The sequence below is a fragment of the Mchenga conophoros genome, linkage group LG7, assembly GCF_057382185.1.
Source record: "Mchenga conophoros isolate Kocher_MC1m ecotype Shallow Benthic linkage group LG7, M_conophoros_male_GT1.1, whole genome shotgun sequence".
NCBI classification, from domain to species: Eukaryota; Metazoa; Chordata; class Actinopteri; order Cichliformes; family Cichlidae; genus Mchenga; species Mchenga conophoros.
Genome location: NC_140532.1, coordinates 10,774,975 through 10,802,143, shown reverse-complemented (window position 1 = coordinate 10,802,143; position 27,169 = coordinate 10,774,975). Strand labels below are relative to the sequence as shown.

At 40.5% G+C, this 27,169-nt stretch overlaps 1 protein-coding gene across 4 annotated transcripts in view; it reads right to left on the bottom strand.

Moving 5' to 3' along the window:
• The window catches only part of kcp (kielin cysteine rich BMP regulator), a 30,103-nt gene extending 6,265 nt beyond the window's left edge, over positions 1–23,838 (bottom strand). Inside the window, exons 1-43 of one of the 4 annotated variants that reach the window (XM_085282029.1) lie at positions 23,407–23,838; positions 22,197–22,711; positions 21,802–21,871; positions 20,882–21,153; positions 20,713–20,776; positions 16,938–17,011; positions 16,723–16,812; positions 16,509–16,598; positions 16,310–16,399; positions 15,435–15,524; positions 15,222–15,308; positions 15,009–15,095; positions 14,812–14,887; positions 14,123–14,205; positions 13,944–14,037; positions 13,781–13,860; positions 13,610–13,695; positions 13,411–13,501; positions 13,194–13,293; positions 13,022–13,107; positions 12,748–12,841; positions 12,516–12,665; positions 12,039–12,145; positions 11,862–11,955; positions 11,597–11,770; positions 11,423–11,505; positions 11,245–11,338; positions 9,423–9,605; positions 9,142–9,312; positions 8,869–9,042; positions 8,695–8,777; positions 8,533–8,623; positions 8,376–8,458; positions 8,107–8,280; positions 6,787–7,045; positions 3,958–4,040; positions 3,769–3,862; positions 3,526–3,699; positions 3,279–3,361; positions 2,228–2,348; positions 2,057–2,139; positions 1,831–1,930; positions 1,650–1,738 (exon numbers count right to left, since the gene is read on the bottom strand). In XM_085282029.1, the coding sequence (XP_085138155.1) occupies positions 1,650–1,738; positions 1,831–1,930; positions 2,057–2,139; positions 2,228–2,348; positions 3,279–3,361; positions 3,526–3,699; positions 3,769–3,862; positions 3,958–4,040; positions 6,787–7,045; positions 8,107–8,280; positions 8,376–8,458; positions 8,533–8,623; positions 8,695–8,777; positions 8,869–9,042; positions 9,142–9,312; positions 9,423–9,605; positions 11,245–11,338; positions 11,423–11,505; positions 11,597–11,770; positions 11,862–11,955; positions 12,039–12,145; positions 12,516–12,665; positions 12,748–12,841; positions 13,022–13,107; positions 13,194–13,293; positions 13,411–13,501; positions 13,610–13,695; positions 13,781–13,860; positions 13,944–14,037; positions 14,123–14,205; positions 14,812–14,887; positions 15,009–15,095; positions 15,222–15,308; positions 15,435–15,524; positions 16,310–16,399; positions 16,509–16,598; positions 16,723–16,812; positions 16,938–17,011; positions 20,713–20,776; positions 20,882–21,153; positions 21,802–21,871; positions 22,197–22,711; positions 23,407–23,500 (5,160 nt within the window). In that variant the 5' untranslated portion in view covers positions 23,501–23,838. The remainder of the gene's footprint in view (positions 1–1,649; positions 1,739–1,830; positions 1,931–2,056; positions 2,140–2,227; positions 2,349–3,278; positions 3,362–3,525; positions 3,700–3,768; positions 3,863–3,957; positions 4,041–6,786; positions 7,046–8,106; positions 8,281–8,375; positions 8,459–8,532; positions 8,624–8,694; positions 8,778–8,868; positions 9,043–9,141; positions 9,313–9,422; positions 9,606–11,244; positions 11,339–11,422; positions 11,506–11,596; positions 11,771–11,861; positions 11,956–12,038; positions 12,146–12,515; positions 12,666–12,747; positions 12,842–13,021; positions 13,108–13,193; positions 13,294–13,410; positions 13,502–13,609; positions 13,696–13,780; positions 13,861–13,943; positions 14,038–14,122; positions 14,206–14,811; positions 14,888–15,008; positions 15,096–15,221; positions 15,309–15,434; positions 15,525–16,309; positions 16,400–16,508; positions 16,599–16,722; positions 16,813–16,937; positions 17,012–20,712; positions 20,777–20,881; positions 21,154–21,801; positions 21,872–22,196; positions 22,712–23,406) is intronic. The other 3 variants (XM_085282030.1, XM_085282032.1, XM_085282031.1) reach the window with 3 other exon arrangements.
• Positions 23,839–27,169: the final 3,331 nt, after the last annotated feature.

The window sequence follows — 27,169 nt, the reverse complement described above, 5'->3', positions numbered from 1 at the left end:
GTTGATCTTGTACAATTCTAGGCATTCCAGTATCCAGCTGTGGGGCATTGAGTCATAGGCCTTCTTGTAATCAATCCAGGCAGTGCACAGGTTGGTCAGTCTGGTCTTGCAGTCTCGGCTGATTGTTCTGTCTACCAGTAGCTGGTGTTTTGCGCCTCTGGTATTCTTGCCAATTCCTTTCTGTGTCCCGCTCATGTATTGACCCATGTGCCTGTTCATCTTAGCCGATATGATGCCTGACAGGAGCTTCCATGTAGTACTGAGGCAGGTAGTACTACATGGAAGCTCCTGTCAGGCATCACATATATATATATATATATATATATATATATATATATATATATATATATATATATATATATATATATATATATATATATATATATATATATATATATATAGGGGTGCAATGATACACAAAATTCACGGTTCGGTTCGGTTCGATACTTTGGTGTCACGGTTCGATATTTTTTCGATACAAAAGAAAATGTTCATGCCTTTTTAATTTGTCATTTATTAAATTTTCACGGCACATTCCGCACCACATCTCTGTGCGTTCATCATTTGTTTGAAGCCAGCTCACCTCCTGCAACTACTTTTCCGAGAATACATGCTTCTTTTGTGGTTCGGACTCCTTCTGACATTTCTTTGGAGGTGGAGGAACATCACAGTAATTGCTTAAAGGAGCTTCTTCGACATCTTTAAGAGTTCTAAACAAATGTCTGTCCTCCTCCTGAAAATCTTATGTAGCAAACACGCGTTGCAACTTCTTATCTTGTGCGCGTTTTTTATTTTGACAGCGAATGCGCACCTGCGGACCACTTATGTGCACCCCTGGTTATTTAGCTCGTCATATTGCAGCCACAGAAATTCTTTTGTCCATGAAACCATAAAGCTGCACTTTATTTTTGCCTTATAGTCTGATTTGTCATAACTTTTCCATTTTGTGGTAAGCTTTTCTTTGGCTGTCACTTCTTCACCCTGACCTGTCTTATTTGGCTCAGCAGAACTAAAATATATATCCTGCTGCTTTTACACACGCACTCACACAACGCTCAGCGATTCTCTGCGTGATCAACCTCTCACATGTTTAAGCTTGCTGCGGGAGATTTCACTTGTCATGTTTGCGTAGTAAGCTAACGATTGATAAGACGATGTCAGAGGAATTGGTGCGCAAATTATCATCACTCACCAATCAGTGCTGTCGCTCTCTATACACAGTTCGCGCGATTGCAAAGTGAAAGCAAAAAACAAGCACAAATTCAAACGCGATTTCAATATGTCACATATTGACAGTGGCTCTCACCGATGCCAATGACATAATTACCCAGCTACATTTCCGAAAGAATATATATATATGTGGTCCCCGTGGTAATCGGAGCACTAGGTGCGGTGACTCCCAAGCTAGGCGAGTGGCTCCAGCAGATCCCGGGAACAACATCGGAGATCTCTGTCCAGAAGAGCGCAGTCCTGGGAACAGCTAAGATACTGCGCAGGACCCTCAAGCTCCCAGGCCTCTGGTAGAGGACCCGAGCTTGAAGGATAAACCGCCCGCAGGGGCGTGCTGGGTGTTTTATATATATATATATATATATATATATATATATATATATTCTTTATGATGGGTGTCTAGATTTCTGTTGACTTACAAAACAGGTGCATGTGACACAGTCATCTTTGCTGTCTTTCCAGCTGGTGCCGTTCACAACACGCCTGTTCTGATCCTCAATTACACAATCTGCGAGGAACAGAGGAGAGCCAACATATACAGAGATGTATTAATACCAAGAATCTAAATGTTAAGACTGCTGCTGTTCTATCACATTATACCTTTACACACTGGGCAGCATGAGTCTGGAGGGGTGAACTGCTCATTTAGAGGACAGGTGAGTAGTGGGCAGACTTTGTGTAAGCAAGTCCATGTCAGGTCCTGTACGGGAGATCACCCAAAGACAGCATCACCCCATAATGAAACTCTGTAGTTGCTGAAATATCCTAACTGTAAATATTTTATTCCATATCTGTGAGGTATCACACCAAAGTGTTGTTGTTTTACCTTACACTGGCAGGTAAAACAGGGGTCATCTGTTGCCAACACCTCATTACCAATCAGTGCAGGGGTACAGTTACTGAGAGGCTCTAAATATAGACACATATGTTAGAGAGCTCAGCAATACTGCAGAGATAATACACATATAATTTATTTATTCATTTGTTTGCTACTAACGTGCACAGACAGGACAGCAAGAGTCCGGTCCAGAGAACAAGATGTTGCCCTTAGGACAGTCAACCAGACTGGGACACTGCTTTCGGTAACACTTCAGGTGCTGTTCTCCATCCGGCATCACCTGAGAAACACACAAAATGTCAAGAAACTGCTTCAGATTTTACTATTACAGCTTCTATCACTCCATTTATCCATCTATCTATATTTATTTAATGATGAAATCTCACTGAAATCAAATATCTTCCAAAGAGAAATCCTTGCATTATTTTTACGTTATTTCTGTCTTTCTGTTTTTACTGCTTCAAGCAATTTTGCTACAGTAAGTAGAACTGAAGCTTAACTGACTTTGAAAACATCATTCATCACTTTGACTTAAAATACTAAACCCTGCACGGATCGCACATTGTGTGACACAAATAGGGTGTGGGAAGCAGACTGAACAAATTCCATAAAGCAAAGTAACAAAAACTAAAGGCACTTAGTAGAAAAAAAACGGGAAACACAACTGGAAGTATAACAGACAGCACAACAGAGAATGAAGAGAAGATAGGATTTATATATAAAGATAACTGGCTAAGTGGGGACAGGAAGGGAATCAGAAACAGCTAAACATAATCAAGGTAATCAGCAAACAGGAAGCAAGCCCAAGACAACACACCAAAGAGATGCTAACTGACAAAGTGAAACAGGAAATCTAGAAGATAACTAAGCACAGAGACACACAAAGACAGGAAAACTGGGAAACAGTATTGAAAAAGCATTCCACAACACAAGGATCAGATCTGAGAACTGTAAAAACGTTTATTCTAAGGTTGTCACATGATATTTTCATACCATTTTTATAACACACATGAGATAATATCTTGTCATTTGTGTCAGTACAGTAATGGCATATCTAGAATCTCACTATCAATCTGAGTAATGAAACTGTAAGACTGTGAATTCCCTGTTTTAAACACAGATTTAGTATAGCCAATAAGTTATAATAAAAAAATAACCTAAACCAAAATTTCATGATCCAATACAGAGATGATTTTTATTTGTTTCATACCTCACATGTGCAGATCTGACAGGGGTCATTGGCTGGATGGAAACTGTCCCCTGGTCCATATACTTTGCCCTCAAATACACAGTCTGCTCAAAAAATAATGACAGATTGTGACAATAAAAGAATATGAACACATATATTTTATATTAAATGTATGGCTTTCACTACTGTATGGCTACGTATGGGTTTCACTACTGGGAGAGACTGCAGAGAAACAGAAACTAAGAAAATGTAAGGCGAATATGCTTACCAGCACACATTGGGCAGCACTCCCCAGGCACACTGATGAAGTTAACACATGGAGACAGACAGTGTACTTCAGAGCAGGTGGTCACACCATCCACGCACATACATGTCATACATGGAGTTGAGTCTGCAAACCAGCTGCTGCCCTCTGTATGCTCCTCTCCCGCATAAACACAACCTGAGAAGGAAAAGTGAGTCACTGACAAACTATTCCACCTGTGATCAGAGCTTCCATTAGTTTATTTACCTCTACAACGAGGACAGCAGGCTCCTGGATCAGTCACCTGATGCACACAAGCAAGCTTAGGACACTCAGGAACTGCACAATGCACCTCTCCTGCCTGTGAGAATATCACAGATCAGCACTTCAATACAAGAAAGGAAATATGGAGAAGAATAAAATCTATATCTGCAAACAAGATTTATAAAGTCAGACCTTACAGATGCAGGTGGAGCAGTGGTTTGAACTCAGGGTCCACGTCTGCCCATCACTGAACTCCTGTCCATTCAGCATACATACTGAGTCACATGACCAAGAGTAGCAGAGAAAGAAAATGTTGGAGAAGTCAGTCAGAGTTTGTTCTAATGTTGTGTATATTACAGTACAGGGTGGGATTACCAACCCAGAGTGCAGGCCTGGGAAGGTAAGCCGACAAAATATGGCATTAAGACTGATGAACAAGCGACTGTGAGTGGGCCATGGTTTAAACATAAATGTTAAAAACTGACAAAAAGGTAGAAGATTGAGTGTGGAAGAAAAAACTGTGTAAAGTTGTAGTGTAGGATATATTATTAGTTCTGTCAGAATTACTTATATTACTTCTCTCTCAACTACAGTAATTTAAAATTGGACACAAGGGTTTTGAGCCTCCCCATCATTCTGCATGAAAAGGGTAAAGGCAGGGAGAGCACGATCAGGAGTCCTGACAGAACAGAGCAGGTTATCGGTGACAATAAGCATTGAATTAAGTCAGAAATAGCATTAAAAGCACAAAATGGAAAATGTGGGTGTGTAAAGGAGCTTGTGGGGTAACAGTAGCTGTTGCAGGCTGAAGCAGCTTAAGTAGCATATCCCATATGAGATATGGCCAATAGAATGCACAGAAGGGTATCAGCTGAGCCTTCACCTGATGTTGGCTGTAATAAATCATCCGGGTTTGTGAAATTATACTGCAGGCAAAGCCATCATTGGGACGAAAACACACACACTGCAGCTGCCAGGGAATGGTGCAAGGTGGTGATATGTGCTGGATGATGGTCATGACCTCTTTCTTCATTGACCAGTAGAAGGTCATACAGTACACCTGGAACTTCCTCTGTTAGGTATCTATATTTTCAGCTTGTTCTTCAGCCACATGTAGGCTTTGAGTCTTGCACCACATTTTTCACTGTCTGCATTGCCTTATATTGTGGTACCGATAGTGATGAGTAAGTAGAGCCCATGTGCTGAAGAGACCTGTTAATCTCACTGATTGATGTTTGGGCCCCACATTTTTTTAAATGAATTTCTTTCGCTTTCAACCTCACACTCATTCTCAGCATTAAGAATGCTCCACTAACTTCTCCTAAAGGCTCCTTTCATCCCAGCAGAATCACATTAATATGTTCTTTGGTTTTTCTTGTAGAACTTTGAAGGGGGGAAAAGAAAACATCAAACGACATTTCACAAAAGAAACAGACAAGTTCTGACAAACAAAAGAAAACATGCAATGACGTCACAACAAAGAAAAACACAAATTGTTATGATGTTTTCCCAATAATCTCTAACTTCTTCTTCTTTCACCTGCTGTCATTATGGGTCACCACAGCGGTTTATCAGCCTCTATTTCACCCTATCCCCAGCATCTTTTTCTGCCACGCCAACTCTCGGCATGTCCTCGTTCACTACATGAATCTTCTCTGTGGCCTTCCTCTTTTCCTGGCAGCCTGGCAACTCCATCCTAAACATCCTTTGCCAAACATACACACCATCCCTCCTCTGCACATGTCCAAATCATCTCAGCCTTGCCTCTCTAACCTTTCCAAAATGCTCAACCTCAGCTGAGCCTCTAATATATTCATTTCATATCCTGTCAATTCTGGTCACTCCTAATCAGAATCTTAGCATCTTAACTCTGCCACCTTGAACTCCGTCTCTTGTCTTTTTTTTCGTTTTTTTTAATAGTGCCACTGACTCTAAACCACTCTCACTATAGATCACAATATTGTCTAGAAATATAAAGTCCACAAAGACTCCAGTCTGTCTTTCTCTGTCAGACTGTCCATCAGCATTGCAAACGAGAATTGGCTCAAAGCACATTCCTGATGTACTCCTACTCCCACTATGAACCCATATGTCATTTCATTTTTCTTAGTTTCTTTTTTCTTTTCAAACTTTTAAAACTCTCAGATGCATTTAAAAATTTTTTTTCTGTTCTTCAGTCCTCTGGTAACTAAAATGTCAAAACCTTAAGCAATTTAGTCAAATCCTAAGGCCATGCAGTTCCACAGACCTTAGACAGCACACAGGAACAATAACTGTGTTTTCAAAAGGATCACTGACCACTTAGTAACAGTCTCCAACTAAACGTATTACCAAATGGATCACGGGACCAAACTGTTGAAAGTTTGCTGTGGTGGTATGTTTATTGAGTATTCTGGTACCAATTCAGAGAGTGGGTCTGGGAAGGTAATCCAACCCTGACCCACTGACAAAACACAACATTTATACTGGTGAACAAGAGTATGGGCTGGGTATGGTTTACATGCAAGTGTTAAACAGTGACAAAACATATAAGGTGGAGGGTCTGGAAGACAACAACTGGGTGACAAGATCAAGGACTAAACAAAGACTTATTATGACAAAATAAAGTGGTGACAGGGTCAAGGGGTCTGGGTAGACAACTGACTTCTTGTTACAGGGGTTGTAACCAGGAACAAAATGATAAAGGTCAGTGATTCAGCGTCTCAAGTTAGTGAGCGTCTTAATAGTCTTCGTCCAAAGGAAGCAGATTTCCAAATTAGTCCATAAAAGGTGAAAATAACGTGTTCCAAGTTGTTGAGATGTGTAATTTTTGTGATCAGGTGCTTGAATTCAAAATGGGATTTATACTCTTTGTACTTCTGTGACATTTCTGTTTAACAGTGTGAAAACAGTAAAGATTACATACTAATGCAGGTTAATTTTCTGTGAAGCCCTTGTTATATTTAAAAAGTGAATACATACGGGATCCTAGCTTTCTTTATAATGAATTGTTGGCTGTGTGTTTATCGTTTCAGGATGTACCTGAGCACGGCTCTGACATGGAAACGTGTTGAGCGCAGGGTGCTTGTTGGCAGCCGTCGGACACACATTCAACAGTGCCCGCGACACAGGTGCAGCTCTGGCATTGGTTTGATGGGGGCCTGAAGCTTTCGCCGTTAGAATAAACAGCATCCTCATAGAAACAGCAGTCACAGATGGGGCAGCATTCCCCAGGACGTGTCACTGGATTGCTACAGGTAATGCTTGGACAAGATTCCTGCTCACATACCACACCACCATTCTACACAACACACATACAAACACACACAAAAAAGCAAGTGCAAATTAATGCCTGGTAAAAAGTCACTTCTAATATGAAGAGTTATTATAGTTTTAAATGAGTTTTTAATTTTATTTCATTTTGACTTTTTGTTTTTACTTCAGTTTTAATTCAGTTTTTTGTTTCGGTTTAGTTTTTATTGTTTGAAAATATTTAATTTTAGTTATGTTTTTATTAGTTTCAGTGTTAGATTTAGTCTTTTTGAATTGTGGATAGATACATATGTTAGAGACAAGACTTTTTTTTACAATAAAAACACATAACCTTTTGAAAGTAGTTAAACCAAAGTCTTTTTAGATATAATAAAATAAATATATATAAAAATAAAATATCCATCAAAGCCTCATGAGGGAAACTGTAATAATATTTTTTAAACAAACTAACAAATATTAAAACAACAGGGAGCGAAAACATTTCCTGGCAGTTTTTCAAAATAAAAGAAAAATTCACCAAATTGTAATGTGCTGATGGGGTTAGGGTTGTGCTATTAAACAAATTGTTAGCTAAATGTATCTTCCTTAAGTAACATATACTGTTTAAATGGTTTACACGTGGTTACAAAACATTTGTAGCTTGCTTCTTTTAAGTCCTCAAATGTTTCTTTACAGCTCTGGTGACTCTGGAGGCTATGTGACTACAGTGAACTTATTGTCACGCTCAACAAACCAGTTTAAGATGATCTGAGCTTTGTGCGTTATCCTGCTCAATGCAGCAGTATGGTGCTCTGTGGTCATAAAGTGATAGACATGGGCAGAAACAATACTCGGGTTGGTTGTGGCATTTGAACAATGCTCAGTTAGAACTAGGGAATCATTTGCAACTGGTGCATATCAAATAACATCTGCCATCTTCTGTGAAAAAGCAAGCTATAAACTTTCCGAGCATACATAATCTGAAATGACAGATATTTGCAGGTTTGGTTCTTAATATAAGCCTGTAATCTCTAAAGTTTCTGATTTCTGATTTTTCTGTGTATACTGAATGTCACAGTTGATAGAGCTGAAAATGATGCATGGCAGTACCTGACAGGAGCAGCGCTGACAGCTATCTGTAGGGTGTGCAAATTGCTCCCCACTCAAACAGTCGCGTCCATAGAAGTTACATCCATCACACACTTCACATGCGCAGCTGTTGAGAGTTGGATGTGGGCATGACACAGCAGGGCATTTTCTTTGCTCACACACTACCTCTCCTCTCTAAAAAAAACAACCAAAACCCAAACAAAAATAAAACATGATGCCATGATGGTGAACTTAATAAGCGGTTTAAATAATGCGTTGCTCTCGCTCACTGAACATCTGCAGTCCTCGCACGCTTTTTCTTGTTCAAGGAGAATCTGTCCATCAGCATAAGTCAGACCTTCAAAACGACAACCTGCATACACAATAAAGCATCAGTTACCTACTTATTCTACTTAACATGAGCTGCGATGTGTTGATCGCTGATACCTCCACAAACTGGGCAACCACAAGCATCAGCGACTGGATTAGGACAAAGGGCTTCAGGACACCGCTTCCTCCTACATTGCACCGAGCCTCTCTGTAAGAGAAATAAGCATGACATGGTGTCTAAAGCTAATAGGAATGTCTGTGTGGGTGTGCTGATACTACCTGGCAAATACATTCATAGCAAGGGTTTCCTGGGTCAGGAATGGACTGTCCATTGATGAGGACTGCGCCATTATAGGAACAGCCTGTCAAATAAAGATGTGTTTAGTTGGTCAAATTGTAAAAATTGGGGGAAAATATCAGTGTGGGCACAGTTAGTTTATTAAGCGTTCATACGGTCACATTCTCCACAGCATTGTCTTGGTGGTTTGTAAGGGTGACTGCACTTTTCATCACAGGGTATCCTGGAGCACGTGACATCGCCTCCGTAACAGTGACAGACAACACAGGGGTCGCTGCCATCATGAAACTCAGTGCCGTCAAGATATTCTCTACCATTATACATGCAGCCTGCAAGAAGAAATTTACAGTTTAATACATGCAAAAAAAGATCATTTTTAAATGACTTTAACTGAGGCCAGTGATTGGTGCATTGGCTCAGGTTCTCACCATCACAGGACATGCAGCAATCTCTCTGGACTGGGTGTTTACAGTTGGAGGGAGGACAGCGTTTCCTCTGACACTGGACAGAGCCGTCACGGCAAGCACACTCAACACATGGCTCTGATGGGTTATCCCACATCTCCCCATTAACTCGCTGTTGATCTTCATATAAGCAGCCTGAGAAAAAGAGAGAGAGAGAAAAATAATTGATAATAAAGACGCAATAAACAACTGCATCAAATATCAGTAGTGTTCTGATCTTTAATTAAGGACATGACAACTTGTACCTTCGCAGCTCCGACAGCAGTCTTGTTTGATGGGGTGAGAACAGTGAGCGAACGGGCAGCGCTTTCGTTTACAGCGAACTGTCCCGTTGGTGCAGGCACATGATCGACAGTCGTTATTGGGGTCGCTGAAATGCTCCAAGTGACTGTAGGAGCTTTGTTCATACACACAGTCTGACTGAGGAGCTGAAGAAAACAAAAACTGTGAAATTATTTACCATAAAAACTTTCAGGAGTCAGCTTCATAGTCGTTGGTATAACTTATATTTTGCCATCACCAAATCATTTTTGTATTTATATTTAAATTATATTATACTATTCTCTCATTATATATGTATGTAAAGCATACAAACACAGTATTTGACCAGTTCCTATTTGCAGTGTAGTCCTGAAACTGCTATTATTCCTCTTCCTCCTCCATCGTCACAGCAGATTGTCTGCCTCCATTTCACCCAATCTCTAGCATCCTCTTCAGTCACACCAACTTTCTCCATGTCCTCCTTCGCTACATCCATGACACTCCTCTGTGGTCTTCCTCTTTTCCTTCTGCCTGGCAACTCCATATTCAAAACCATTTACCCCTTACATCCACTCTCTTTCCTCTGCACATGTCCAGCCCATTTCAAGTTCGCCTCCCTAGCGTTGCCTCTAACCTCAACCTAAGCTGTTCCTAATATTTCTAATCCTGTCCATCCTGGTTACTCCCAACAAAAATCATAGCATCTCCACTCTTGGCCGTTTCCCTCACCACCTAAGTTTTAATTTCCCGGTCATCTGCTAATTCTTTCCTACGACCCAGAGCCTGCCTCAACTCCTTCCTGAACTCTGCACTCTTTTTCAACTCCCATTATTTAATCCTTGCCTCTGCCTTCACTTGCTTTCTGTTCTTGATTTCCAAATTCATCCTACAGACTACCTAATGAAGCTGCTTAGCTACATTCTCCACTTGCAGTCTCCAACCTCTTTCAGATTGCACCCTCTGCACAAGATGTAGTCCGCCTGTCTCCACTCTTTCCTATCTTACCCTATCCTACCCTGTTCTTCTCCCTTCTTGAAATATGCTTTCCCAAAAATTTTCATCCTTTTTGCAAAGCCAACTGCCATCTTTCCTTCCACATTTCTCTGCTTATCACATACCTATCCAGCACCTCACTGCCTCGGTTGTCAATATCTACGTGTCCATGTAAGTCTGTTCAATCTCTCTTCCTTTGAGATTATCCCCCCTCCATTTGGCTCCTTATTGTCACCATGGTAGAACAGTTTAAATCCACCTCCGATGCTCCTTGCTTTTGTGCACACAGCCTTCCTATCTAGCGTCCTTTTTCTCCATCACATCAGCCACCTTTCTTCCTTTACCAATCATAATTCCTACATTTAGAGTCCCTACTCCTACCTTTCCCCCTCTTTTGCTGCTTCTGTATATGCCTTCCCCCACTCCCCTACCTTTGTCTTCACTCAAAAAAACTATTACTAGATGTAGTTTACATTACTAGTGTAAACTTTTGAATTGTGGAGTGACGAAGAGTGCCTTTTTCTTGGTTCAAAGTAGATTTGTGAATTTTTTTATTTGAGGGGGGTAACTGTGCTTTGTACTACTTTTTCTAGATATTTTAAGTCATCAAAAAAGATAAAGAGAATTCTGCAAGAGCAAAAATGGCTTGTATAACAGCGAAAAAAGGCTTTTTAAAACTCTATTTTGTGGCATATTTGGCTGGTGATTCTCTCATGCAATTTTACTGTTGCACTGGAAATTCATTTAGCTAATGCTTTAAAATAACTTTTCAAACAAGCGCCCCAGAAGGACTCTGTTCTTGCATATCCTTACCAGGACACTGGGGACAGCACTCTCCTTGTATCACATGAGGGTTAGAGCAGGTCAGTGGTGGACACCTCTTCATCAGACACTGGACATTTCCATTCTATGACAAACACAAACAGAAATGAAAACCTGCTTTAAGAAGGCAACATGTTATTGAATTAGGTGTTGTACTCATTATTCTTACAGTGCAGCTGCATGTCCTGCATGAGTCAGTAGGATGGGGAAATTGTTGTCCATTGGAATATTCTTTCCCTACATAGCTGCAGCCTGCAGCAGTAAAACAAGCAATGTTGTAATTATGAGATCCTAATTTCTCAGAGTTGTTTATTTTCCTTACAGCAAATGTAAACTTTCTCACCATTGCAGTTGTTCTGGCAGCACTGCCCAGGCATCGGTGCATTACAGCGAGGCTCAGAACATTGTGCCTGATGGCAGTCAATCCTTCCACTCGCACATGTGCACTCCTCACACACACTCACGGGGTTGGGAAAAACATCTCCATTCAAAAACACACGGTTTTCATAGGCGCAGTCTGACAAGAACAAACACACACATTACAGTCACCTCACTCAGAATAGATCACGTTTACCTATGATAAGAATCACAGTCTGAGTTTTAGGTACCTCGACATCTGGGGCAACAGTCTCCAGGTGGGGTGTAGGAGTCCCTGCAGTTAAGCTGAGGACAAGATTGTCTCTCACACTGAACAGTGCCATGCTGAGCATAAGATGAAAGGAGAAGATGTTAGCAGGTGCAAAGATAAAAAGTGATAGGGAATGTGTTAATGAATGGATTCTTACCAGACAAGTGCAGGTGTGGCAAGGTTGGTCAGGGGTCGCGAAACTCTGACCATTGCTATAGACACGTTGGTTATAAGTGCAGCTGTCACAGACTGAACAACAGGAGCCTAAAAAACGAGACAGAGTATTCAGTTTGTTAAAGTATCTCAAAAAATGTGGAATTTGTGAAAAAGTTCATTTTTTCCATAATTTAATTAAGAAACATAAACGTAATATTTTACACATTCATTTCACAAAGTTCAGCAGACACAACCACACTCATGGGGAAGCCTGCTGACTTGAAAATGTCCACACTCCTCAAGGAGAGTAAGCCTTTGCCGAGTAGGCTGGCTTGACTGATCATAGTTTGATATATAGATGCCTGATTTTCACCAGACACACAGCCTAATCATCAAAATTAAAACAAAACAAAAAAGACATATTTCAATTAATGTGTAATAAATATAGCATTTATAAGAGTTAGGGTCACAGTCTTACCAGTAATCCTGGTGGGATGCAGACAGTTGTTGGCAGCACACTGTGTGCGTGTGCATAAGGCCTCTCCATTTGCACAGGTACAGCTGGAACAAGGACCCTCAGGCTGCCAGTTGGACCCCTCATCATATTCCACTCCATCCAGTTCACATGCTGCAATGAGAAAAGAAGGTTTTCTTACAGGACACTCACTCGTATGAACCTGCACTCTAAATGTGTATGAGTCAGAAGTTACTTTTGCAGACTGGACAACAAAGATGTGGGTGTCTAATTGGATTGGAGCAGCGGACAGGAGGGCACTTTTCTTCGTTGCAAATTACATTTCCACTCTAAACCAGAGAAGCAACAAAAGAAATGTCAAAGATATTAATGGGCATAAAAAGTGCTATGATCTAGAAAAGAAAAATGCATGAAACAAATGAAGAATCATGCCTCCTCTTGAGTGAAAAAACAAAGAGATTTTTGCACTAGACACACACTTTCTTTGGGTGTATATTGCATAAACTTGCCTTACACCTGCACTGCAGGCAGGGTCCACCCCCAGAAGGGCTGAAAATTTCCCCATCAGCATACACCCTCTGTTCATACTCACACTCTGGAGGAACAAACACAGATAGCTGATTGGTTGTTTCTGTGAAAGTTGAAATGTAGAGGGAACTAGATGCATATTTTGACACTGACCATTGCATGAGGCACAACATTCTCCTCTGTGCTTAGCTGGATGAGTACACTGTGGTGTAGGACATAATGCAGCCATGTGTTCACATGACACTTGACCTGCCTAGCGAAGAAATTGAATATGTATCACTTATTCTTTTAACCTTAGTTGTCACAAATATCATGGCTACTCTGTAAGTTTTGATACATTTTTATTCAGACTTTGTCAGTTTAAACTCACAGAGCAGTAGCATTGGAGGCAGGGGTCTCTCTTTGACGTGAACCTCTCTCCATTCACATACACTTCGGACTCATATTCACACTGCTCGCATCTACAGGTTCACGTAAACATTGATTAAATATATTTAAAAACAACAAAAAAGGTGAAACTGTACAGGCTTAAATATGATACGGATGATGGTGGTAGGCGGGCTTGTTACCGTGGACAACACTCCCCAGCATGATATACTGGATTGTTACAAGATGGAGCAGAACAGCGAACGCGTGAACACACCATATTTCCATTCTTTGAGAGAAAAAACAAAAAAAACATGATCCTCAATTCATTTACACACACGAAAATCAAATTTAATTGTAACTTATAGACACACCTCACATCTACACTCTTCACAGGGGTCTCCAACAGGGATCACAGCTCCATTAGGGACTTCATGTCCATTCACATCACAGCCTACAAGACACACAAATAGACACATTATGCCTCTACAGTCTAACACATATACAAACCTTATTACACAAGGCAATTAAGCCCACCTTCACAGACTGGACAGCAGGTATTTGGAGGAGGAGCAGTAGGGTTTCTACAGGGAGTGTAACACTGCTCCCTCTCACAGCGAACATAACCATCCTGTGATGAAGAGTGAACAGCATTATTAGAGATGAAGGTGAGTGACCAGATGAAAACCTGAGCATGTAGTTGCTGTCAGACCCACCAAACACTGGCAGATATCACAAGGACTCTCCACCGACCTCCAAGAGTCTCCATTGTTATAATTTACACCAGAATGGGTGCAACCTGTAAACACACATCACATTATTGTACTATTCCTGTGCTTCTAGGTATGAAGATATTAATCTGTACATCTAAACAGATTTTTATCCACCCTAAACCTTTCTGCAAGAAAGATTCTCAGTACAGAGTTCCTAACAACCCGAAACCAACAAGAAGGTCCATTTGTTTTCATATTTGTTGAGTCCTGTCAATTTTTGTGACATTGACAACTGGAAATTTGAGTATATGTGATTAGGACAGCACATGCTATTTGTTATAGTAAAAAAGTGGAACGCAGAATTATTTTGAATAGCTATAAAAATGCCAGTGTAGGCTTACAAGTTATGCACCATGGGTGATACAGTAAAAAGCATGGATGTGGTGAAGGGGTACATGCAGATGGTTGGTATGACAGAAAAGGATGCAAGGGATAGGGTGAGATGGAGGGAGATGCTCTGCTGTGGTGACCCCTAAAGGGACCAGCCAAAAGAAATAAAAAGAAATGATACAATGAATGCCAGACAGAGTTACCAGTGTGCATAAAATGAATGAATGTGTACCTTGCCAAATAGGCAAGTTTAGTTCCTCTCAAATGTATTGTTTAGTATGCTTTATCTTCTCTGTACTTACCTGTGATTTGCTGGGCACAGCCTCCAGGTACATTCCCCTGTGGGCAGTCTTGAGGGGGGCACTCCCTGTTATCCTCCTATTCAAATTAAGAGAAACACAAAATGAGAAAAGGAATGGAAAAAAGGGCCAAAAGACTTCTTAAGCTTATTTAATATTTTTGATTGTCATTTATTATGAAGTAAACATCAAATACTTACATTGCACGTTTGTGTCTGACAGCCAGGTACATTTTCCTCTCTGCAGTCTTGATTAGGGCATGGCTGTTGAGGGCACTGCCTGTTATCCTATTATTAAAAGGAAGACAAACAAAAATTGAGAAAAAAGGAATGGAAAATAGGACCAGCAGAATTCTTCAAGCTTATTAAATATTTTTGATTGTTATTTATTATGGAAAAATATGAAATACTCACATCACACGTTCGTGTCTGACAGCCAGTTACATTTTCCTCTCTGCAGTCTTGATTAGGGCATGGCTGTTGAGGGCACTGCCTGTTATCCTATTATTAAAAGGAAGACAAACAAAAAAATAAAAAAAACTAATGGAAAATGGGACCAGCAGACTTCTTCAACCTTATTAAATATTTTTGATTGTTGTTTATTATGGAAAAGAATGAAATACTCACATCACATGTTCGTGTCTGACAGTCAGGTACATTTTCCTGTGGGCAGTTTTGAGGAGGGCTTGGCTGTTGAGGGCACTGCCTGTTATCCTCCTATTTAAATGAAAAGAAAGTAAAATGAGAGAAAGATCCATCCATCCATCTTTTTGCGCATTATCTCTAAGGGAGAGGCCAGCCACCCTTCAAAGGAAGCTCATTTCTGCCGCTTGTGTCCGTAATCTGTTCCTTCAGTCACTACCCACAGCTCGTGACCATAGGTTAGGGTTGGAATCTCGTTCAACCGGTAAATGGAGAGCTTCACGTTTACACTCAGCCCTCTCTTCACCAAGAAAGGACCGGTACAACATCCCCATCACTGTAGCCACAACACCAACCCGTCTGTAGATCTCCCGCTCCCTTCTCTCGTCACTCGTGAACAAGACTTCAAGAAACTCCTCCACTTGGGGCAGGAACTCGTCCCTGACCAGAGTGGGCACTTCCCCTTTTTCCAGCTGAGGACCATGGCCTGAGATTTGGAGGTGCTGATTCTCATTTTCATTGCTTCACACTTGACTGCTGCGAACCATTCCGGTGCGAGCTGGAGGCCATCGCCCGATGAAGGCAACAGAACAACATCAACTGCAAAAAGCAGGGATTTGATTCTGAGAACACACAAGTGGCCACCAGACGCTCACCTTCAGGCACCCTCCCCGGGCCTGGCTTCAGGGCGGGGCCCTGGTGACCATACCCTACGCAGGATGAATTGTTCCCTTGATCGTATACTCACAGGGGTCTTTTATATCGCTCTTTGAAAGAATGAACTGAAAGCAGTGCCAGAAAAGTTCTTTAAATTCATTAAATGTTTTTGACTGTCATGTGGTTAATTATTAAATACTCACATTACACGTTCTTGTCTGACAGTCAGGTACATTCTCCTCTCTGCAGTCTTGATTAGGGCATCGCTGTTGAGGACACTGCCTGTTATCCTCCTATTAAAATGAAAAAATAAGAAAAAAGGAATGGAAAATAGGAGCAGAAGACTTCTTCAAACTTATTAAACATTTTTCCATTTCTTATGGAAAAATATGAAATACTCACATCACACGTTCGTGTCTGACAGTCAGGTACATTTTCCTGTGGGCAGTTTTGAGGACGGCACGGCTGTTGAGGGCACTGCCTGTTATCCTCCTATTTAAATGAAGAGAAACAAAAATGAGAGAAAGAATCAACAGAAAACAGTGTGAGAAAGGTTGTTTGAGCTCATTAAATGTGTTTGAAAATCATCTGTTGTGGTTAATTATTAAATACTCACATTACATGTTCTTCTCTGACAGTCAGGTACATTCTCTCCTGGGCAGTTTTGAGGAGCGCACGGCTGTTGAGGGCACTGCCTGTTATCCTCCTATTTAAATGAAGAAAAATAAACATAACATAAGCAATGAACAGGAAACAGGACCAGCAGATTTCTTTAGGTTCATTTATTGTTTTTCATTATTATTTTGTTGCGACTGAATATCAAACACGTACATTACACGCTCTTGTCTGACAGCGATCTTCAGTACAGTTGGACCCATTGTGAAAAGGACAATCTGACTGGACCCCTGGAAATCAAACAAAGTCTTTAGATCACAATTTTTTTCTGCGTCTTTAATTGTAAGTTAGGATTTTATGCAGGCTTGGAGTTTTATTCTGCTTTCTTTCTCTGTGTCTCTCTGTCAACCTTTTTCTCTTTACTCTTTGTTGGATCGATCACCTCTGATTCTGCCCATGGCTTGCTTCCTGCACCTGCAACTCACTGCCTGCCTCATTAGTGCTGTTTTTAACATAGCTAAATACTGTGTTTTTACAAGCAGTAAAGCTTTCATTTCCTATTGAAGTTTACAAGTTGAAATCTTGTTGTAAATAAACCTTGCCAGTTGCTTGACTCTGCTCTTTGGTTGTGTTTATGCTGGAGTGTATACTGTAAATAAGAAAATCTAAATTTTTCTGGTGCCACCCTCTGCCATCTCTGTCTGTCTCCACAGGTTTTCTTTACCTTTTCTCACTGAGTCACTGATGAACATCTGGCTTTGCTCCCTTTCCAGTAATAACAAACAGCATGGTTCTCATGTGATATACACGGGCTTGCCTTTACACACGCATACGCATTTTATGGACTGTAACCATAACCAGAATTGTCTTCATACTTTCCGACGTTAAGTCAGACAAGTCTATTAACACTGCAGGAAATTTACTGTGGGCGAAACAGAATGTTAGTTTTCTGAGGGATTCCCTACCAAACAGATGAAATCACGGTCTTAATAACTTCCTCTATTATGTCTTTGTCCATTTAAAAGATTATGTTTATAGTACAGCAATCACTGAAGAGAAAAGTCACATTTATTATAAGCATTTACATTCCTCGTTGAATATAATTTGCTGACCTTGGGTATTTCAGCCTTTAATCAATGTAATGACTCAAACAATGTGTTTGTGTGCAAGAGAAGGCAATAATCACCGCGCAAACAAGAGGTTAGTAAAGCTGCCTACTGTGCCTAAAGGCATTTCCTTTAGCAAGCCAAGAATGCATTTGCTAAAAGTGTGAGTCCACAAGTGTGTGTAATCATGGTGCCCTTGCAGCTGTCTGCTCTACGTATGTACTAGCAATGAAGCAAGTGCCAAAGGTAGGTCAGTGGGGTGTAAGAAAGGGGACAGTGGGCTAAATGTGGGGGAAAAAATGGGAAAATCAAGAGAATACTTAATTAAAGGAATCCTTAATGAGGCTAGTCCAACATCGGCAAAAGCCCCATGTCTTTGTTTCATATGCACATGTATTTTTACACAGTTTCTTCAAATGCACCAAGGAGAACGCGCAGGAACTGCTTAGTTTCAGTGTAGCAACACATTACTGACAAATTATTCAGTTAAAAGATAGACATATTGTTGTTTGGATAGTTTTTTTCTGATGATGGAACGAAACCATTTGAAATCCTTTTTTCCCAGTATTTTCCTGGCTTTCTCATACCCTTTGGGCGATGATGTGGATCGTTTGTGCCCATGTTCATAAGACAGCCGTATACACATAATCACCCCCCCCCCCCAAAAAAAAGTAGAGAATGAGAATGAATCTAATGAATCTAAGAGGTACTGCAGAGATCATTTCTATGTTGTCACTACAAGTGACGCATTATATGGAATTGAGAAGTACAGAGGTGAAAACACATATGCTGTTTTTTATAATTTGCTGAACTTGTCATTTTCTTCTGCTCACATAAGAGATGCCTTGATTTTAAATGTTTACACATGTAATGGAACCCTTGCCTTTGTTTGCTGATACAGCATCCTCCCAACATGCACTATTTCCAACAGGGACCAAATGAGAGGAAATTAGTGCTGTTCCCAGGGGAGAGGAGGAAGACTTCACAGAGTAGGGGCAGCAACTCGTCCCCGGCCCGGGATGGGCATTCTACTTTTTGCTGGCTGAAAACCATGGCCTCAGGTGCTGATTTTCATTCCTGCCGCTTTACATTTGACTGTGAACTGCTCCAGCATGCTGGAGGACATCACCCGATGAAGCCAACAGAACCACATCATCTGCAAATAGCAGAGATGAGATTCTGAGGCCACCAAAGAGGAACCCTCCTGCTATCTGGCTATGCCTAGAAATTCTGTCTAAAAATTGAACTAAGAAGTAGTTTGACGCAAATCCAAAATTTTGGTTTACTATGTAGATACAGACAGAAAATATAAAACACAATAAGATACATAAACTTGAACAGGAAAGGGTGATAAAATCCACTGACTACCATATATGAGACTAAAGGTTTGCATTCTGTAAATAACAAATCAAAAGCCGATGACAATGAAAGAGAATACTTCATACACTATTAGAAACTAAAAGAAAGCTATAGTAATACAAAACCTGAAAGAAGGTGGCTTCTAAGCTTGCCTTCATTAGCAATTGTGACCAACCTCAAGCCGTTCTGAAGCTCTGCCATGTAATTCAACATAAGGAAATAGTCAAGTAAGACATATTTGGATGCAAATGATCATTTCCCAAATGTTGCCAATACAAACAAATGCAGTAGAATTTTAAACATAGTTTAAAAGATAAAAGCCATTTTATGAAAGCTTGACCTTATTTAACCTTGAAGAAAAGATCAGAGGTAAAAAGTAATGTAAATGGTCTGTATTTGTGTAGCGCTTTTACTAGTGCCTAAGGACCCCAAAGCGCTTTACACAACCAGTCATCCACCCATTCACACATTGGTGATGGCAAGCTACATTGTAGCCACAGCCACCCTGGGGCACACTGACAGAGGCGAGGCTCCCGGACACTGGCGCCACCGGGCCCTCTGACCACCACCAGTAGGCAACGGATGAAGTGTCTTGCCCAAGGACACAACGACTGAGACTGTCCAAGCCGGGGCTCGAACCGGCAACCTTCCAATTACAAGGCGAACTCCCAACTCTTGAGCCACGATCGCAATACTTAAAATCCCCATATGCCCTATTTTATACTTATATGTTGTCAACACAAATAATGGCAGTAAGAAAAAAAGTTTTAAATAGTTCTATGTAGCATTATCATCACTTTGACCTTTGGATCAATCTATTGATCTTGAAGGAAAGGTCAGAGGTCAAATATGACATATTTTAAATCTTTATATGGTACTTTCTCTACATTGACAATACACACCACACTTAAGAATTATAGTTTCTAATTTATTAGGCTTTTTGTCAGTTTTTCACCAATAAAGTTCACCTTGAAGACCTCGGTGGATCTAAGCCAAATTTTAAAGGATTGTTAACATCACCCCACGCTGGACTTTTACAAAGTTTTATCAGCGATCATTCAAAACCTTATGAGATTTTATATTTACAGACAGTATAACAGACATACACAGAGGAGGAAGGAGGAATTCTCTTAAGGAATCTCTGAGAAACACAAATTTAATGCCAATCTTTTCATGTATAATTGTGTCAGTAGCATTGTTAAAAGGCCCTGAATACATTTTCACCACACAGAGGTTGGACAGCAGTGTTCTTCATAAACATTTTATGAAGCTAGTCTAGTTGACTTCAGTGTGGGTCAAAAATACCTGCCTGTTCTGTTTGTGTCCCCCAGGAAAAACAAAAGCCGTGATAGCTATCAGTAAAGAGCTACTAATTATGTGCAATATTGTTGCTGACAGGAGACACAAAGACATATTTACATTTTCTCCGTATCTTCGTGAATACAACGAATTTAAAATTTGAAAAAACAAAACAATAACATAAAACACCCGTGACAGATCTCACAAACAGACAGAAGCTTAGTCACCTTCTCTGCAATGGTCCTTCAGACATAACTCCAGGAATTTTACACGATTTTGTAGGTTTTTGTTCTGTTATAAAACAAACACACAAACAAAAAAATCTCAGTGTACCCTGCAATTATGTTTCATTATATCATTTTTCATGAAAACTCATACACCAAGTGTGATCTTTACCTGCTCTCTTATGATGCCCAACTCATCAGTCAGCTTTGTCATCTGTCTCTCCAGCTCCCTCAATGTCTCATCTTTCTGTTCCTGAGAAGCAGAATTATCACCTCGAGGAGGCTCAGCTCCCTGCATCTGATCACTCTGGATCTCCTGAGGATGATAGCTGGTTTGGTCCTGTGATCTGTGGTTTGTTTGAAGTTTACTGGGTAAATCATTGTGAGGTTTGCTGGAGTCAGTCTGGGAATCTGGGTCATGTGCATCTGGAGGAAATAGATGATCTAAAATAAGAATCAGTCAAATGGTGGAACTCCTCAGAAGTGAAATATACTACATTTTTGACACATTATAAGTTCTGACCAAATGGCAGAATGATATCATCATACACTATATGGTCAAAAGTACTGGGCCACCTACACATTAAGCTTACAGGCGGTGCTCAGCCATGCAAACATATGCCATGAAGCTCTGGGTCCACAGTGTTTGCGCTCAGAAGAGGTTTGAAACTCTGCAGAGAGTTGGTGACTTTGACACATCATGCTCCTGAGCACTTGCCGACCTCGCTCTTTAACTTTATCTGGTCTGCAACCCTCTGAGTTGCTGTGGTTCTTAGCTGCTTCCACTTTGCAATAATAGGAAGTTAGTCAGTTACTAGACCCCGTCGCCAGGAACATCAAATCATCTGCTAAAAACCTTGGTAGGCCTCACTGCACCACTGCCTGTGTGAGTACTCTGTTTCACATACTCTGGCTTCATATATTCACATATTTCTTAGGGCTACTGGGTAATTGGTGATCGGCGTGATTGTGATTGTGAATGGTTGTCTGTTTCTATACATTATGTCTGCAATCGACAGGTGACCGTTCCAGGATGTAACCCCACCTTCCTATAAAAACTGTGACGGACGGAGAGATGGAATCTGCTCTTACCTGTAAGATTGCAGCTCCATGGGCGCCTTGGATATGCTTTCAGTGAAATTTCTGCTGCCTTCAAATATCCCTGCATTTGAAAAAATACAGTCAGTACATAAAATATATAATGTATTTGTTATGTAGAATAATGGCATTGATTATGGATATACTGCATATACTTGGATATACTATCTGATGTTTTATTTGTAATTATGCACACGGTAAATCTAAGCTGACTATATTTCCTGGTACTATTTTCAACAAAAGACAGTCTCCTTCGATTACAAGGTTTATAGGACAATACCTAGTATTGTGTAAAATACAAACAGAGTACTGTTAATAAAGAAGTTCAGATGATGTCTCTCTATGTTCTCTGTGTGGAAGCAAATATGCAGTAAGCAAAGTAAACTCACACTAAATTTACTGCTTCTCTTCCCTAATGTGCTGCCAAGAGTGATGAGAACATCTTGAGGCAGTTCTAGGTTGATCCTGTTCTCATTTTCTATCGGAAAAACTGCAGCTTCTTGACAGTCCACAAAAAATGCCAGTCTGTCAGGCTCCAGGCTCACAGCCAGATGACCCCACTTTTCACTTGCAAAAGGGTTTGTGTCCAGAAGGTTAATGCTGGCAAAGTCGTGCGCTCTTCCTTCAACCTGGTAGTCCACACGCAGGGTGTTATTGACAGTGGAGGAGATGATCTGGAGTATAGGCGAAGATGCAGACGAAAGAGAAAAGATGGTGGCAGTGGATCGAGGCGCCTGGCGCCCCACCACGTGAACACCCATGCTACCCTGAAGGTTGGAGTACAGGAAGTGAGAATATTCAGCGGGAAGTGTCAGGTGGGGTGCTCTGTTACGTAGTTTGTAGATCATGCCGCTGCTCGCACTTTTTCGGTGAGGTAGGTTTAGTGCTTCCACAAGATCAATTACTATAAAAGAAATAAGAGACACTGTCACATTCACATCCATATGACATGAGTTCTGGAGTAGAGTACTGTGATTTCTGGGTTATGATGATTGTGAAGCTTTGTGTGAGAGATCTACTGGTCAGTGACCTCAGTGACCTGAAACCAAGATCACCCTTATCTCATCTGTCTGCAATTTCAACTTATGACTCTCTTTAAATCTGATATCTGGTGCTTCAGGACCAGATAGAAATGGAACATGACAATAAAAGCTTGTTTTGTTGTTCGTAGATGTATTTATATTATGTTGAAGTATTGTGAAGTAGATGGACATGCATACAAGGTGAAAAGCAATCACTGCTAGAGGCAAATTGTCCTTTCCAAATGTCAGATTTTGAACTTTTTAAAAACTAAAACTATAGTTTCTTCGAAAATGAACACTCAATATAAACAAATGTGGGACTGGGCAAGAATGAACATTAAAAATCATTAATTACATGTCAGCTTTTGTATTGTGATTTTTTAAAAAGACATTATATCAAGCTTAAGTATTTAAATACCAGGGTTTACTAAAACAAAAAACAACTCCCCACATACCATTTATAGCTCCACTGACTGTGAACAGATTAATTCACACTTAAAGTTATAATTTAAGAAAGTTCGATCAAAACAGTAAAATAAACAATCCATGACCCCCGTGACCCTGTGTGTTAACTTACCATTCTCGTTATCTGCACTAGACTGTCCGTGCAAGAAGAACACGAAGAGCAAATGTATCTCCAGCAGCACAACTGCTCTGAGTTTCCTCTCCATTCTCCTCAGCCAAAAGGGAAAAAAAGCTCAAAATCAAAATACTTTACACAAATATAACAGCATTTATCGTCCTTTTAGCCATGGATCGTTGAGTTTAACGTTCAGTGTGTCACTGCTCCTCGTCAAGCAGACCTCTCCAAAAAGCGCTCAGGGGAAACGTGAAACATCTGGATCTAGTGTTGCCAGATATTGCAGATGGTTTTCAGCCCAAAAGTTATTCAAAACTCTTCAAAATATAAAGATCCTATAGCCGAGTTTACGCTCCACTGTGCTACTTAGCGTCGAAGAGGAATGAACACAGGCACTGCAGACACACATACTCACACATACGGAGACACACAAATGTGTGCGTGCGTGTGTGTGTGTGTGAGAGAGAGCGAGAGAGAGAGAGAGAGAGAGAGAGAGAGATTATTGCCAGAGGTCTGGACCACAGTCCCGCCTATCACTTGAAAGCAACCCAAACAGCAACCCGTGCACATCAGTGCTGCACTCACTGCATACGTACACTACGTATAGGAGTCCGTGCGCTTTATTCACCGTGAGCACCTTAACTGTACGTAGGTCCCACTGCACCGCCGTGCGTGTGTGAGCGCGTGTGTGTGTTTGTACTCATGGTACTTGTTTCGAATTAACCCATAAAATTTACATGCAAGAAATAACCGCCAAAATGATCCCAAACACCCGGATTGTTGTTGTATCGTAATTTTAACCCGCACGATAAATCTTTAGAACCGCTTAACTGGGCGGAAACCCACCCGATCTTACAACACTGCTGAGTCTCTCCTCTGCTGACACAGTCTTACATTCCCCCTTGGGCAGTGATTAAAAGGCAGTAGTGAAATTCTGTTCATTCACAACTTTTATCAAGATATCACATGTTTTACATGAAAGGGGTCGAGGCCGCAGATATTCACGTAAGAGAAATGTTCAGGTGTGCAGAGTTCATCTAGTTTCTAGTACCAAAAAGACATCCGTGACGGCCTTTTCTTGTCTTGTTTTCCTTGTTTTTTCCTCGAAAAAACATCTCCACCCAGTGGAGACCCCTGTTTCTGGTAATCAGCTAAAACCTGGTATGGAGACTGGAAGGGAGCCATGCTGAAGCATCCCAAAATATTTGTGTGTGTGTGTGTGTGTGTGTGTGTGTGTGTGTGTGAGAGAGAGAGAGAGAGAGAGAGAGAGAGAGAGAGTAAATGTGAGTGTTAATGTCTTACTGTTTTGGAAATAACCCCAGTTTGCATCCCACTGTGCCTATCCACCCACCCTCTGTCCCAGGAATCTATATCCCTCATGTTGCTGACATGTTCATCACTGCAATGACTCTTATTTTAGATTCTTTCCCATACAAATCTCATAATTCTTAGCTGTGAAACTTACAGGACAAATAAGACATGCTGTTTTATCTTAATGAAGAGATGATACAACACCCAAGTGATTCTTAATGGATGGAGTTGATGGGAGATTCTCTTATCAGGCCAAATTGCTTTCCATCCATTAACTACACAATTACTGTAGATCTGAACAAAGACCCACCCATCGTGCTAGTTAGATGGTTTTAATCAAAGTTACAAGTCCTCCATCCACCCCATCCCAGAGGAATTCCTCACTTAACTCCTAGAGGGTTGATTGTAGATGCAGAAACTCTTTCAAGGAACTGCTGTTTCAATGTAGCACCAGAGTGGCATTTTGTTCTGTAACAATCAGTGAAAAGTAAAAAGCTGCACTCACCATCACTGTACAGTGGCTCTTTCCTTTTGGAAATGTGGTCTAGTTTCACAGTTAATCTGCAAATAATAATAATTTAAAAAAAAACTGCCCAAAAATCTACCAACCCATAGCCCACAGCCCAAGAGAATAAAGGAGTATTCTTAACTGAACCCACATGGGGGCAAAAAAACAAAAAACACCAAAACATTCCCAGTTTTTAGTGACTGTTAATTTAAGTAAGACTGTTACCCTTTCTGGAAAAAAGGCAGATGCTCACATTGTCAAGGTTAAACTACAGGAGGACTGCCAAGACACAGCTGGGGCAAGTTAACAGAGTAATGAAGGAATTTTGAACAAAATCACAACAATTTATGCAGAAACCTCTTCTGGGACCAGAACATGAACTCCAGGTTAAGTATACCATTCCAGTAAATCAGTCCTTAAAACCTTCCTTCCTTTTTTGTTTAGTCCTTCATTTCTTATTATGAAAATATCCATATATAATAATTTTACAAGTATTATATTTGTTTGAAATCCTTCTGACCAGCTCTGTCTTCAAAAACAGACACAATCCTTTATGTAAATAAGTCTTTTTAAAGAACACGTAAAATTTATTTTGTCAAAAAGTGATTGCCGCGTCTGCCTTGTGATAGAAATGTCATTTTTGGCTCAAAGTGGTTTGTTATTCATGAAAGATTTGTTTGAGAGATTATAGGTCAGCAAGTCATTTACAGCAGTTTAAATACTCCCGATGTGCCAAAAGTGATGTCTGGTATTTAAACTGTTGCACATTATTTGTTGGTCCATAATCTGTCAAACGTAACTCAGAAATATCTTTGATGTATTATCAAGCCAATTTGAACAAGAAACAATACTCCTGCTACAGTATAGAAGCTTCAACCAGGTTTTGGCAAAATGACTTTTATATATGCTTTATTTATCAGGGTACAGCCTGTTACTGGCATTAAAAATGCCTTTTTCAAAACAGATCTGACCACCAGCCAACAGAAATCACAGCATATAACACCACAATCTATAGTAATTGAACCAAAGAGGGCTGGATTGATTATAGCATGTACGATAATGCAATATCATAAAGATACTTGCAGAACGTCATTTCTTTAATGTATATACACTGCTCATACTGATATCATACTGATATTGACTGGGTAATTTTTAGGAACAAAATGACGAAACCTTGGTTGATGGAATTGAAAATGATCAATCTACAGACAGCTGAATACACCCTGAAGATCAAAGAGAAAAAATGATTCAGCAGGCCAGTATGGAGACTGGAAGGGAGCCATGCTGAAGCATCCCAAAATATGTGTGTGTGTGTGTGTGTGTGTGTGTGTGTGTGTGTGTGTGTGTGTGTGTGTGTGTGTGTGTGTGTGAGAGAGAGAGAGAGAGAGAGAGAGAGAGAGAGAGAGAGAGAGAGAGTAAATGTGAGTGTTAATGTCTTACTGTTTTGGAAATAACCCCAGTTTGCATCCCACTGTGCCTATCCACCCACCCTCTGTCCCAGGAATCTATATCCCTCATGTTGCTGACATGTTCATCACTGCAATGACTCTTATTTTAGATTCTTTCCCATACAAATCTCATAATTCTTAGCTGTGAAACTTACAGGACAAATAAGACATGCTGTTTTATCTTAATGAAGAGATGATACAACACCCAAGTGATTCTTAATGGATGGAGTTGATGGGAGATTCTCTTATCAGGCCAAATTGCTTTCCATCCATTAACTACACAATTACTGTAGATCTGAACAAAGACCCACCCATCGTGCTAGTTAGATGGTTTTAATCAAAGTTACAAGTCCTCCATCCACCCCATCCCAGAGGAATTCCTCACTTAACTCCTAGAGGGTTGATTGTAGATGCAGAAACTCTTTCAAGGAACTGCTGTTTCAATGTAGCACCAGAGTGGCATTTTGTTCTGTAACAATCAGTGAAAAGTAAA